Source organism: Electrona antarctica (genome assembly GCF_951216825.1).
Source record: "Electrona antarctica genome assembly, chromosome: 18".
Taxonomy (NCBI): Eukaryota; Metazoa; Chordata; class Actinopteri; order Myctophiformes; family Myctophidae; genus Electrona; species Electrona antarctica.
Window position 1 is genome coordinate 10682441 of NC_136799.1, and position 16080 is coordinate 10698520.

The window sequence follows — 16080 nt, forward strand, 5'->3', positions numbered from 1 at the left end:
GCCTGTAGTAGCGCGCACACACACACACACACACACACACACTGTCAGCCGGCCCGTGGTAACAGAAAGACGCTTGACATAGTAACGGAGCACATTTCATTGTCAGTAACGGTAACTGCGTTGTAACAATGGAAATTGTAATTAATTAGATTACCCGTTACTGAAAAAAATAACGACGTTAGGTAACGCCGTTTGTTTAAACGCCGTTATGCCCAACAGACTGTACACAGCTACTAGCATGTGCATCTAGTTGTAGGGACGTTACAGACGTTATTCTCAATGTGTTTTTTTTTACTGATTAAATAAAGGTTAAAAAGGCCTAACTGAAATTATAGAGTAGCAAGATTGGTTGAGTAGTGAGATGCAAGTAAAACTTGTGAAGATTAATATGAAGATACTATTTTGAGATATTATCACATGTGAATAACATAAATATAATGCATGAATGAAATTCAAGATTTTGTCAGAATTGTGTGAAAGTGTGTTGTTACTTGTTAATCAGATCATCTGCCACTTTCTCTGCAATGTTCTAACATTGCAACATGTCTCATCGCAAGTCTTTGGACTGAACTATAGTTAGGCTTCAGTTTCAAACAAATTGTGTGGAATTTTCACGGTATGAATCTAGATTCTAATACTACAACAACTAGCATCACTCCTACAATGTGATTCTAACACTGTCCTCTGCTTTCCTCTACTAGAACTCTTGCTGTGAATTTACACCACCGGCGACGCCCTCCCAGCCATGTCAGCATCAGGGCACATTCCAGAGGAGGGAGTGCCACTAGCAGACAAACTGGCTTCCCTTTTGGCCCAGCAGGAAAAGGATTTCACATGTCCCGTGTGCAGTGACATCTTCAAACATCCCGTTCTCCTGCCGTGTAGCCACAGCTTCTGCAAAGCCTGTCTGCAGCAATGGTGGAGGGTGAAACCAACCATGGACTGTCCTGTTTGCAAAGCACGCTCCTCACAGGACAAACCTCCTATTAACTTGGCGTTGAAGAACCTGTGTGAGAACTTCTTGGCGGAGAGCAGGTCTGCGTGGCGCGAGGTTCTCTGCACTCTGCACGGCGAGGATTTCAAGCTCTTCTGTCTGAACCATGAACAGTTGGCGTGCCTTGTGTGTCGGGATTCGGAAAAGCACGATGGACATACGTTCATACCCATCGATGAAGCTGCACAATGTCGCAAAGTCTACCTCCAGGACACACTGAAGTACTTCCAGGAGAAACTGAAGGACTTTAATGAAGTTACAGCAAACTATGATAAAACGGCAAAACACATTGGAGTCCAGGCCTCGAACACAGAGAGGCAGCTTAAGAAACAGTTTAAGAAGTTCCGGCTGTTCCTTCAACAGGAAGAGAAGGCCAGGATCACTGCACTGAGGGAGGAAGGCAGGCGGAAGAGGCGGATCATGATGGTGAAGATCGAGGGGCTGAGGCGAGAGATGGCGATCCTCTCCGACATCATCAGAGACGTCGAGGCAGACGACGTCACCTTCCTGCAGAAGTACAAGACCACGGTGGAAAGAGTCCAGCGCACGCTGCCCGAGCCACAGCCGGTCTCGGGGGCACTGATAGACGAGGCAAAACACCTGGGCAACCTGGCCTTCAGCGTCTGGGACAAGATGAAGAGCATGGTCTCCTACACTCCCGTGATCCTGGATCCCAACACCGCCAACTCAGAGCTCATCCTGTCCGCCGATCTGACCAGCGTGACGTGCGACGAGGATTTCACATTTCCAGGATTTCAGGATTTCCCCGACAACCCGGAGAGGTTCGACAGCGGGAACATCGTCCTGGCCTCCGAGGGCTTCAACTCGGGCAGTCACAGCTGGGACGTTGACGTCGGAGACAATATATTCTGGGAACTGGGCGTGTTAGAAGAGTCTTTCCAGAGAAAGGGAACACAGGCGTACACACAGGGCAGACACTGGAGAATAAGGTTCGCCAACGGTAGATATAACGCATTATTCTCACCAGGCTCAGGGACTGACATCTCACTGAAGGACCACGGCAGGCCCTGGAAGATCAGAGTCCAGCTGGATTGGAACAGAGGAGAGCTGTCCTTCTCCGATCCGGAGACCGACACACACCTGCACACCTTCACGCACGCGTTCACCGAGAGACTCTTTCCGTACATTTTAAACGGCGAAGGCAACGACGTGGCCTCTCTGAAGGTGTTACCCAAGAAGGTGTGTGTCACACTGGAACACCACAGTTATGGGGGCGGCAGCTGGCCCAGGCAGAAAAGGCAAAAAACGAATCTTTAAAAAAAAGTTAGATGTATAGATAGAAGACAACAACATTGTTACGTTTTAGATCTCTACACAACACGACACAACACTAAACATATCCCATAGTATTGCTTTTACGTTTCAGGGGGTTCAAATATGTTGCAATGACTTCTTCGATGTGTACATTACAAAGTGTGTTTACTTTTTGTGAGTAATGTAATGTACAACACATACTAAACATGAATAAATGAGTGTTTAGTGTATGAGTTATTTTATTTTACCCAAATTGTCTTGGATTAACTGCTAGATTTTTCATTTACTTTTGTAATAAACATTCAAAGATAAGGTTTGTTTGTGGTGTGTGGTTTATTGGATTGATTGAATGGTTGGTTGATTGAATTACAGTTTGCAAAGAAACAGCACAGAAGAGTACAGTGTAATATAAATTCAATGCTGAAAGAACTGAACCCAAGAAAGCACTCTGGCTTGTTGTTTCCATCGGGGTCCAGAGTATTCAATTCATAGAAACATTTAGAGACAGACAAATATACAATACTAAAAAAAACATGTAAAAGAGTACTAATCAGAAAGAAAAATATGTACAGAAACAAATTCCTTCAGACCAATTGTAACTGGTGTGGTAAAGTTTAGCCTCAAAGGTCAAAGTCATACGATTTGTCACTTGTAGATTGGTTGTAAAATGTGAACAAAAATCAGGACACACACACACACACACACACGCACACATGCTTTCCATTACAATGATAATGGGATTTGGAGGGCTGCATTATTGGTGCTGTCGGATCCTCAGCTGGGCCTGGTGATAACCCTGTGCTACCGCCGGCTTCCACGCCATAGCCCATCCCTGATTCATAGTCCACCCGCCGTGGCCTCCATTAAAGACCGGAGGGAGTCGTTGCTTTTGAGGTCGTTATATCTCGCCCCTATATTTACTACTGATAGAGAGCTTTACTCTTGGCAAACTGACCACACCAGCCCACTTAACCCATTCTGAACGGGAAACCCCTTTTGGTGTTTAAAGCATTGTGTCAATGTGTCATAGCTATTGAAAAATAGCAGATCTACAAGCTCATAGCACGGCACCGAGTGCCGCGCTACGAGCTTGTAGGTCTGCTATTTTTGAAAAAGTGGCGCAAATCTTTATTATTCTTTCAGAGCGAACGTTTTTTAACTCAAATCTTTGCATATGGGGGGTCCCTCCCTAGAACAACATATATTCAGATGGGGGTCGGCGTCCAAATACTGTATATTATACAATTTTTGGGGTCCTCGACATGAAATATTGAGCACCACTGATTCAGAAAACTTAGAAGACATTAGAAGACATTTTGTAAATGGTAAATGGTGCATTTATATAGCGCCTTTATCCAAGGCGCTTTACATAGATTGTGCATTACATTCACCCATTCACACACACATTCATACACCGATTGCGGCGGAAGCCATGCAAGGTACCAACCAGCACATCGGGAGCAATTTGGGGTTCAGTGTCTTGCCCAAGGACACTTCGACATGTAGACAGGAGGAGCCGGGATTCGAACCGCCGACCCATGGATCATTGGACGACCTGCTCTACCTCCTGAGCACACAGTCGCCCCACGATTCCCACAGTGTAGAATCGGTCTCGGTGGAAATGGGTTAACTGAACTACAAGGGAAGTGCTGCTGCATGCACTCAGGTCCCCGCGCTGTCAAGTGGTAGTAGTTATGCTTATAGTCCATTTCATGAGGGCAGATTTAACCCATTTTGACCTGAGATCAGATTCTAAAAATGTCTTCTACATCCTGACAGTTTTCTGAAAAAGCTATGTTTCTGTGTCAGTCGTTCTTCGATTTTTCAAAAATAGCAGACCTACAAGCTGGTAGCGCGCCACTCGGTGGCGCGCTACGAGCTTGTAGATCTGTTATTTTTCAATAGCTAAAGCATAACATAATGCTAACACCAAAAGGGGTTCCCGCCCAAAATGCGTTCACAAAGCTCCACTCCATATATAGTCCATTCCAGGTCACCCTATTTTCTTTGCTGCGTTAATTTAGGAAGCATAGGTAATAATGTTGAGCCAAGCCCAATACCATAAACCATTTTCTGCCTCTTGGCCACTTGAAAAAGACACTCGCGGTCTTAATGTGCTCTTACTGGTTAAATAAATACATTCAATTATTAAACAATCCTGCAATTCCCATCCTGTGGTGCTGAGGCCCAGCTAGTGGGCCATGGGGATATTATTGCAAGTGGGGGCCCCAAATAATTGGCAAAACACGAACAAAGCCAAAACTGAAATCAAAGTAGGACTACAAGAATAACATATAGGCACATAATAAACACATAAGGGATAATGAGAGAGGAGCAGTGACGCTATCGGAAAAGAATGCATGATGTGGATCGAGGCCCATTTCCTCCATGTTTGCCTCTTCATAGTGCAGGGGTTCTCAACGTTTTTGGCCGGGGACCCCCGGAAATGCTTTGGCAATGTCTCGGGACCCCCGCCCCGCCCCCTCCCGACCCCCAATATAAATTGACTGCTACAATAACCTTAAACCATTTTGGGCGGGAACCCCTTTTGGTGTTTTAAGCATTGTTATAATTTAGCTATTGAAAAATAGCAGATCTACAAGCTCATAGCGCGCCACCGAGTGGCGCGCTACGAGCTTGTAGGTCTGCTATTTTTGAAAAATCGTGAAAATAATTTTTATTTTTTTTATTTTTTATTTTTTTATTTTTTAAAAAAAATAATTTGGGGACCCCCTAAAATAATTTGGCGACCCCCCGAGGGGTCGCGACCCACGGGTTGAGAACCCCTGGCATAGTGCACCATTGTTTGATAACCGCACAGCTTGTTGGTGATTATAATGCTAAAGCCTGCACTTACCATAAGGTAAGTAAGTCATGTTTATTCGTATTTTGGGGCAAACCATGCCTCGGGTCATGGTCGGGTGACAGCAGATTGCTGCTAAAATAACCTAGGCGATTTTATTTCTGGTTCAGGGGTTGTGAATTTTGTCTCCTTCAAAATAAAATCTCCTTCAAAATAACATTGTGGCACTGGGGGCTATTTGGTTAAATATTCTTTCCAGTAAGGTTGAGCTTGTAGATCGGCTATTTTCCGGAAATTGGTTTGGTGTACTAGGAGAAAAAAAGTAGGGGACCAAGTACAGACCCCTTGAGGGACCTCGGTCAAAGAAGAATATGCTGTTATTAAATGTGTAAAATTTGTATTATGCGATATAATTTAGAATGAGGCCACTACATCTAAACTAAAAAACATCGCATGGATGCACCTGGGAGTCTGGGACGTATCCTCAGTGATGTATCCCATGGTCCTAGTGGTTTTGGGTATCGCAACAATTATACCCCTCACTCGGGGGACCCAGCCGGGGTGATCAAGTCCCGACTTACGTCCCAGTATAGCTACCCACGATTAGTTCCATTAGGGAAAAACCAGGGACACACAATCCGCTGCTCCAGAATTACTCTGCCAGTACTGGGCAGGCCATCCTGCCATCAAAGGTGTGCGGTTATCTGAAAATAATGAGCTCTCCGGTCAGAGAATTATCTGTGGCCATGGTATAAACACAAAACAATAATTAGGCACAACGATGTAATTAAACAATTACAGTATGATAACTTTGTTGTAAACTCTAAATGAATTCATAAGATTTAATTACTTTTGCCAGCTAGCTTGCCTCCTGAAGCAAGCTGTTCCAAGTCATAAAAAGACAACAGCCTTCAACTTTGGTCTTCAGCCTAGACAGTGGAAAAATCCGAAAGGGCCCTGAGGGCTCTTTCCTGACAAGGGTTCAGAAGATAAATAATTAGCACGGGCCGGGAAATATTTTTTGTTCTGTGAAAACGCTCTCCTTCTGTGCACTGTGGGGAGACATTTTGTTTTGTAGGCTGCACACAGCCACACTCCAGCGCTGACTCCACTCCACACTAGATCCAACTCCTCTCTCTGGCCTTATGTTCTGGGCACCTCTCACCATCTGTGCCTTCTCTGCCAGGTGAAGAATCTGGCATTTATTTATTTTTAAAAAAAAAACTTGCAGAAGGAACACTGTGTTGCACCACCAGTATGCCATCCACTAATCACAAACTTGTTTGGTCTCTCTGGCTCCGCTCGACCCATCCAGCTACATGTAGTTTTGTTTACAGTACATTTTCTCCAAAATTCACCAGTTACCTGTACAATTCAATCAATGTTGCGCAAACATCATTACACAGTTGTCGTGGACAAATTTTAATTCATAAGGAAAACACTTTAAAATACACTACACTTGCAAAGATTATAACTCTGAAATAACGATGACATTTTGTGTGGGATATAGTCTCTGAAGGTTTTTCTTTTCATACAATACTACAATGAATCAAAACCAATGGCTTCCTCAAACAACAACGCTATGCTTTTGAAAATGCTCAGTAATGTCAAGTGCACATGTCAGTCAGTGAGCTAAACATGGCGAACCTCTGGTATGGTATTTTTATTTAATTTCACGAAGCCTCTCGAGTCTCTACCTGTCCTCACCTTGTTTGTTTGATTATTTGTCTGCACAGTAAAGACAGTATAAAAAGGTAACAGAAATAAAAGACAGAAATAAGTACAGGTGAGAAAGGTAACCAATATAGTGCTTAAGCAAGGTTCTCACCTAAAATAATAAACAAGTAACTTGTGTGCAGTTGAATGTGTGGGTGCGTGTGCGTACATGTGTCTGTGTGTATGCAGAAGTAGGGCTTATATTATATGGTAGAAGCAAGTGAAGAGGCTTCATCAGACTATGTAAGTATATTTGCAATCACTTATACGTCATGTAACCCATTGCAGCACGTTATAACCTTTGCGGACATGATGCCTTGTCACCAATCAACAAGCCCAATGAATGTGAAGTGAACTGTTCCTCAGCCACCCATCCCAACATTAAATCACCTACAGAACCAGAGAGCAATAGCACGTGCTTCCGTCCAACTTTCCACTTGCCTTTGACTTCTGGGGGTAAATCTTGTAACCGGTATAGAAATCAGGGTCCCTTAATGACATATGGCTCCTGTGTGGATCGCATGACTTCATGTGGCCACTGGCCAGTCTATGATATGACAACAGTCATCAATAATCTGTGTGTGTGTGTGTGTGTGTGTGCGTGTGTGCGTGTGTGCGTGCGTGCGTGCGTGCGTGCGTGCGTGCGTGCGTGCGTGCGTGCGTGCGTGCGTGCGTGCGTGCGCAAAGCAGGACATTGCTGACAAAGAGCGCTCGTGCTCAGCCAACCTCCCCTGGGTATTTTTTTAAAGAGGCAATTAGGTAATCAGCGAAGCATTTGTCTGAGATTCAACCTTACAAGGTTTTAAGGTGAGCATTTGGACACATTGCATGACTGAACTCACCATCATACTCGGAAAATGAGTGACTTATTGACTGCCATTACCGTAGCAACAAGCTGTGGTGTGCAATTTGCATCACAATCCTTCACGGGTTTGCGGGCACAATGTGACATTGTCACTTTTCTGCTGCATTTCAGAATATTTACGCAGTGTTACTTTATAATGACAGGGTGACATTTGCTTTCCACACACTACAGCTTTATTTATTTTTTTGTGACATTACCGGTAAATATTGATTGGACACATACTTAGATTGAGTACGCTATGATTAATTTAACATCAATAGTAATAGATGAACAACTTTGATCATCATTTAACAACAAAAAAACATTTAGACCTGAGATATTCTAAAAACGCCTTCTAAAACCTAACCTTATAGGTTTTCTGGAAACCTTCAAATTCTTATTAAAAAAGAAATAAAAAGATACATTTTGCCATATGAGACACAGAGGTGGCTCCCGGCATGAAAGGAAACCTTCAAATTCGTATTAAAAATAAATAAAAAGATTAATTTTGCCATATGAGACACAGAGGTGGCTCCCGGCATGAAAGGTATAACAAGGAAATGTCCATAAAAGAAGAGGATCCAAGGCACTCTGTTCCAGTGAGGTGAAAAAAAGCCTTTTTTATTGGGTTTAAGGCATGGCAAAGAACATTACAAAAAGGACCAACGCGTTTCGGCACTCAGCCTTCGTCAGGAAATGTCCATATTGCTCCATTGCATGTCTGATAACGGGTTGATAACATTGAAGCGGGTGGTAAAATCCTCATGAGTGTTGGACCCTCACAGGTCCATTTGGTTGTAAACTCTTCTGAGTTAAATGAGCACTAGGATTTGACTGTGTATGCAGCCTACATTATCTCTACAGTTGGGTGCCACCGATATTGTCCCTTATCATTTGACCCATTTAGGCCTGACCTCAACATTTAAAAAAATCCTTCTAAATCCTCCAGTTTTCTGAAATAAATATTTTCACGATTTTTCAAAAATAGCAGACCTACAAGCTCGTAGCGCGCCACGAGTGGCGCGCTATGAGCTTGTAGATCTGCTATTTTTCAATAGCTAAATTATAACATAATGTTTAAAACACCAAAAGGGGTTCCCGCCCAAAATGGGTTAACTGTCCTTTTGCGCAGATCACGCAAACCTCAGCAAAAAGAAAAGGACAATATCGATGGCCTCCAACTGTATGCATGGATAAGTCTTAATGAGCTCCAGAATCATGTCATCTTAGCTAGATTAATTAAAAGGTTCTCTCGCAAAGAAGCGAAATGCAAGAACCAACACGGAGGCCTCCTTTGCGCCCACATACTTGTTGGTGCTCTGCGTACATTCTCTGTGTTCGCATCTTAAAGGACAACTTTAGTTTTTTTCAACCAACGTTCAGGTTTTAGGTTGTTATTAGACAAAGTAAAAGATGAGTAGGCTATTACCTTTTTTTTTTCATTTTCTGCTTTCTTTCGTTTTAGGGATTTCGAGCATGGGGCTAAATATGTATTTATTTACAAAATTGTATAGCGATTTCTTTTTTTAATTATTTACTGTAGTCCTAGACTCCTACTAGACCCCAAGAAATTACATCTGGCCACAAAAGATCACGGGATCATCTTTTACTCTCTCTAATAACAACCTAAAACATGAACCTTGGCTGAAAAAAACTAAAGTTGCCCTTTAAAGTCCTCTTCAGCGCAATTCAGTGTGTATAAGGTGTTGCTCCGTTTACCATTCAGTGTGTATAAGGTGTTGCTCCGTTTACCATTCAGTGTGTATAAGGTGTTGCTCCGTTTACCATTCAGTGTGTATAAGGTGTTGCTCCGTTTACCATTCAGTGTGTATAAGGTGTTGCTCCGTTTACCATTCAGTGTGTATAAGGTGTTGCTCCGTTTACCATTCCGAACCTCGTGTTACGCGACAGGAGGTTTATTGGCAGGAAAGAGAAACGACTGGGGAAAAAACAACACATCACTCTTGGCCACTGGGTTTTTCTCTCTCACTCCCGGTGGATGGGAGTTAGTTTGGTAACGATCACAGTAATAAATACCTTGTGCCGGTGCAAAGCGAACTGCAGTTTCACCGTAGCCGGTGCAGCTGGTGGGAGTACACTGGAGGCCTGGAGAGAAGGATAGATGCACAGGTGTGTGACAGATGTCTTTGGGCTAAGGAGAAAGCCACGGTGTATTAGAATACACCCCCACCCCCAAGATACCTTGTGCTGTTATCGTGTGCATGCGTGAGTGCGTGCGTGCGTGCGTGCGTGCGTGCGTGCGTGCACGCGTGTGTGCGCATGTGTGTAAGAGAGAGAGATAGCTAGTGCCAACATTGACATACTGTAAGTGGAAGGCAGGGCTTATGGGATTGGGGAAATATGCTTTATAATCAATAGAATGTACTGCTTGCTATTTTCTGAAATAAACAATGTCATAAGAGTAAAGTGGCCTACTGTGTTTATTTCATCTTGCGCTGTATTTTGGGTTTTGTTCTTTTGTTACATTTTTTACCTGTTTTTATTTCAAATTTGAATGTTCATCAATTTGAGTTGCATCTGATTTACAACTTGTGCTATTTAAATAAAAATGATCGATTCATTGATGATTGACGTACAACTATGAAGGCGAGAATGAGGGTGAAAAATGGAAACAGAGATGACAGAGATAGAGAAATGCTCTCCTCTTGAAATGTTACGGTCCCCAAGGCTCAATGGCGTTCCCCCAGTCCCTTCATTCACGATCTACTGTGTGTGGCAGATGTGGAGTAAAGCGGCAACAGTAAATTGGGCACTGGGCTCACGGTTCCCCTCCAGCATCCCCCCCCCAGGTTGGATAGATGGGTGTGGGGGGTTGGGGGAGAGTGTGCGCTAGTAAGAGAAGGTGGGAGGTTTGTTAGCACAGAGGATGCTATCTGGGCAGCTGAAGCTGCATGGCTCTGTGTGTCCGCGTGCCAAGGGCATGTTTAAGGTTCAAAGTGGGGTGTGATGTGTGCACGTGTGGTGTTACTGCTATTGGTATATTACAGACCAGCATGCACGCACACAAACGCGCATGTGTGTGTGTGCTTGCACAAATTCACACACATTGCAGACACTAAGGCTAAAGGCTCAGTCCCCTACACTACAGGATTGAGTGCTACAGAGATAATGCATTGTCCTCCCTCCATGCCCGGCAGGTCTGCATGGAAACAGATGGATCCTTTGTGGAATAAGGGGTTAAACACCCTTGTCCCCACGTTCACACATCATCCCAAATCACCCGCGCGTACCCTTGCCACAACTCGGGCCATCCATCTGCGCGCTAACAGTTGACGGCGGTGGGCTGCGCCACCCGTCATCAGGCTGTCCCTCTCGACTCGAACGTCCCTGTAAAGCTCTCCGTATCCCTTCTCCCCCTCCCCTCTCCCCTCCTTCGCCCCATGGGGCTTTACTGCGTCAGGAGTCCATCCAAGCCGCGTTCGGTGTTATAAACGTGTGCCATTCAACATCGCAGCATGCACGGGTCGGTAAATAAATGCAGTGCTCTTGTATAGTATAATCTTTTCCATGGTTGTGAGTCAGTTCCAAAGCCGTGGAATCTCTCCGGCGCTCATTCAAACTTTTCGTTTTTATATAAATTATGCCTTCACAGGAAAAGGTAGTGGTAGTGGCAAAAGGGTAGGCTATGTCACTATGTATGTAATAATATTCAGATTATATAGATAGATATAGATATAGGAAATATATTACACAGCTACCCTGTGAAGAATTGGAATAATTACAAACACTGCATACGTTAAATCAAATAACATAATTTGTTCATTATTTCCAAACTGAATCCAAATGACACATTATTCACCTTAGATGGGGGAAAAACAGCTATGGAAAGACCTTTAACAAATCAAATCCCTTGCACAATCGAAACAATTCCCCAAACAATCAAAAGAGCAACACAAAACATACTATTTGCATCCCAGGGAAAGGAAGCAATCACAAACAAATAATGAAACCATTACTCCATTTCAGAGAAAATCTAATTTATATAATCGGCGAACAAAAACAATATTATTACACGATAACATGCATACAAATATGAGATGAAATGCTTTCAACCTCCACAAGAGTTATGATAAAAAGTGACATGCAGACATTTGTACGGCGTAAAATCCAAAGAATAAACATTCTGTACAAATGGTTTTACACATTTGTGTGCACTATATTTTAAAGGAAGGACTGTGCTCTGGATTCACTGGGGTTAGAGTAAATAACTGAGTTAGATCTATTGATGCAAAAATCATATTATAGTAGTAGGCTATAAGGATCAGGTCTTTCTTAACCACATAAACCCTGGCCTATAGTCTATAGACGCCTTAACAGACGTCACACTGATAAGCAACAGCATGCGTGCGCATACCGGCAGCACCAGAACCCTGCCTCTCATAAGATGCAATGATGCAAAAAGTTCTAAATGCACTCACGTGCAAAAGAATGCACCATCAAACTTTCAGATGCTGTTTTTCTCCTAGTATGGAGGAAGGAATGATTAGGATTTGTATTACCCTTATATATATAATCCTTGGTTTCTGTTGTGTTTGAGCAATAATAGCAATTCAAATCAGTTGTCCTCAAAACCACACCTCCAGTCGCTGTCATAAGTACGGGAGGTGCGCTCATGATCACGGCAGCAGAGCCTGTTTGTCCATGGTTGCACGCGCAGCTTCGTCCTGCGATGGTGTCGCACACGTAGACCTCTACGCTCACGACAGTTGCATCCGCGATGTGATGTGAGCTTGTATATCAGCTGTTCTCTGTGTGCAATACTCTTGCGCTTTGAAGTATAAATGTCTCCTAGGGTGCACCTCACTAGCCAACACACAAGAGGAGGTTGAATGAAATGAAACCAGCTCTCCCCAAAACAACAGCTTTGGAGATCTTTAGGGAATTGATTACATGAAACAGTCACCTGTGCGTCCCAATGTTTGTAAACAAATAATTGGTCTATACTACACAGTACTTCATTGTACGAATAGCTAAAATAACCACAGCTTTGCATCACTCGCAGCACATTGTAGATCTGCTATTTTTGCTATGTAGAAGACAACAAAACAAACAAAATATTCTTTGGTTTTGGGTCTGCGAGGCTAAATCTCATCAAATGGTGGTCCTTGGCTCAAATGCAGAATAAATAATGGACCTTGACATGAAAAGGGTTGAAAACCACTGCAATAAAGCATGTGTCCCCATTGGAGCCCTCAGTGTGCGAGTGTTTGTTTAACTTTTCTGTTTTACTGTTCCGTCCATCAGAACCTGCCCAAGTTGCCGTTTTGGTAGCCTCGGAAACCCAGACGTTTTTATTTCCAGGGAGGAAAAAAAAGTCTGGGTCCGAGTCCACTTCAATTCGGCATAGAGTAGCGCAAACATCACTCACTCTCTGCTGATTTCTGATCGTCTGCACCTTTGTTAAATTGACACACACGCACACATATACACACACACACTCCTCTCTCTCTCTGTCGCTCTAATTAATTAGTCTCATGTCTAGCAGCTGCGCATAGTTTCTGCCGGTGGATCCTGCCCGGGAGCTGCCTATGCCATAAAAAGCATAGGTGAGTTCCAGGCTACAGTTTTGGGGACTGCCTTTAAGTCAGACCTCCCGTTAGTCCGACCTGTGCTGCGGGTGGGTTACAAATCACCCGTGCTGTGGGTTACAAATCACCCGTGCATTCCTGTGAGTTTAGGGTTAGGTTAGGGTTTGGGATAGTGTTAGTGTTAGTAATGGTCGGACTAACAAGAGGTCGAACCAATGCCACGCTTCCGTCGTTTTCCTTTTTACATTTGACTATCATCATCATCCATCCATGTGTGCTTCAGAACCACGTGAACCAGAGGGGTTTTTGTGACCTCTCCCTGATCCCAACAATCCCATTACTTTTACATTATGCACCTGCACGTCTGTAATGGCTTTCCGTCTTTGGTGTCATACAGTGCATCACATGCAATTAAACATTATCTATGAGACGCTGCACTGGGGAGTGGACGGCTCTGCCGGAGTGATGTCGTCGCTGTCAGGCCGAGACCTTGTATGTCCAAAACCGTTCCTTTTTTTTTATAATAATCTTGAAAACATTCGAAAATGGTGAAAATAGCCGATCTGCGAGCCCACATTGGCTCACGCCGCGAGCCGTTGTGAGCTTGTAGATCGGCAAATTCATACTTTTGTATGACAAAGTAGGGCATTCATTTACACAAAAATATATAAATAAAGAACGTTGAAATATGGAGTTACAATGTTATTTATTGCCCGACAGCAACGATATGGTAATGGGCTTTTCCGGTAAGTGTCAGTTTCCCCGAGGTACTGATGGTTCAGAACTCATTTAGACTGGTGTAATCAAACAAATTAATCTGTTGTGGAGTAATTAGGATACTTGCTTTTGTCTCCGGGAAGTTGGGTTGCCAGCTGTAATGGATGGTCAAAAGGGTATGGTTCAGAATACCCGTGCCAAGAAACAAACATTTAATAGCCCGGCCTTTTTTAGTTTTTACACAGCCAGTTGGAAGGCAGGACTGTTGTAGCTATGCTGTGCCTCACTGTTCTATATACAAAGTATGGACATTGCCTGCAGGGTGGGAAAGGGGTGTGTGATGTTTAATAAAAATGTAAACAGAAATCAATTAATATATATATATATATATATATATATATATATATATATAGAGGGATAGAGGGATAGACAGTAGGCTGACAGGAAATGGGGAGAGAGATGGGGGGGTGACATGCAGTAAAGGCCGTCGGGATAGGGAGTCGAACCCGCGGCACACTGCCAGACTGGATTACCAGCCAACCACTGATCCACAGCCCAGGGTTAATCCATTTTTTGTGTATTAATTTTTTTTTTACAAAATGCACGCTTCTTGATTAGTAATTCAAGTACCGTAATTAATGGAATAATAACTGAGAACCTAATCGATAGTTGCAGCCCGGCCCTATAGTAACGAGTGTGACCTTTCTGCCCTGCATGCAACGCTGCCTGCCTATCTTCCATTTCTCCTCCAGCGTATTCCTGGTCATGCAAACACATTGCTCGCACAACTCAGCCATTGTAACTTGGCTTGCGTCTGAAGAAATGAGCACACTTAGTTCAGAGCTTCTGCCATTATTGTTCAGAAAGCATTGGTGCTGCTGCCCAATGTGTATCTTATACACAGTATCATATAGTCTACTCACTCTACTGTATAGCCAGTATCATTTATGTACAGCCTCACAACGCATCATGATGCGACGATTTTCACTATAGCCTATTTTTAATTCTCTTGTAAAATAAATGTAAACGTCTTTGCTTTTTGAAAATGTTAAAAAAAAATTACTATACCATTACATATACATATCACACTACTAGACACTAACACGGTTGTGTGTGTCATTTGTCTGATTCTGAACGCCAGAATGCCTACATGTAAGATGTAGCAAGGACGACTTTTCGCCTTATTTATTTAGTCCTATTAAACACACACTGGATGGTATTCAGTACAGTACACTGGATGGTATTCAGTACAGTACACTGGATGGTATTCAGTAAAGTACACTGGATGGTATTCAGTACAGTACACTGGATGGTATTCAGTACAGTACACTGGATGGTATTCAGTACAGTACACTGGATGGTATTCAGTACAGTACACTGGATGGTATTCAGTAAAGTACACTGGATGGTATTCAGTACAGTACACTGGATGGTATTCAGTACAGTACACTGGATGGTATTCAGTACAGTACACTGGATGGTATTCAGTGCAGTACACTGGATGGTATTCAGTACAGTACACTGGATGGTATTCAGTACAGTACACTGGATGGTATTCAGTACAGTACACTGGATGGTATTCAGTACAGTACACTGGATGGTATTCAGTACAGTACACTGGATGGTATTCAGTACAGTACACTGGATGGTATTCAGTACAGTACACTGGATGGTATTCAGTACAGTACACTGGATGGTATTCAATACAGTACACTGGATGGTATTCAGTACAGTACACTGGATGGTATTCAATACAGTACACTGGATGGTATTCAGTACAGTACACTGGATGGTATTCAGTACAGTACACTGGATGGTATTCAGTACAGTACACTGGATGGTATTCAGTACAGTACACTGGATGGTATTCAGTACAGTACACTGGATGGTATTCAGTACAGTACACTGGATGGTATTCAGTACAGTACACTGGATGGTATTCAGTACAGTACACTGGATGGTATTCAGTGCAGTACACTGGATGGTATTCAGTACAGTACACTGGATGGTATTCAGTACAGTACACTGGATGGTATTCAGTACAGTACACTGGATGGTATTCAGTACAGTACACTGGATGGTATTCAGTACAGTACACTGGATGGTATTCAGTACAGTACACTGGATGGTATTCAGTACAGTACACTGGATGGTATTCAGTGCAGTACACTGGATGGTATTC

At 43.2% G+C, this 16080-nt stretch overlaps 1 protein-coding gene across 1 annotated transcript; it reads left to right on the forward strand.

Annotated features, from left to right (window-relative positions):
• Nucleotides 1–745: 745 nt before the first annotated feature.
• LOC306941767 (E3 ubiquitin-protein ligase TRIM35-like) lies at nucleotides 746–6983 on the forward strand (the record flags this gene model as incomplete). The annotated part of the gene is made up of 2 exons (XM_079527411.1): nucleotides 746–2194; nucleotides 6978–6983. 2 exons carry the CDS (start codon nucleotides 746–748, stop codon nucleotides 6981–6983), a joined length of 1455 nt encoding a protein of 484 aa, XP_079383537.1.
• Between the last annotated feature and the right edge of the window lie 9097 nt (nucleotides 6984–16080).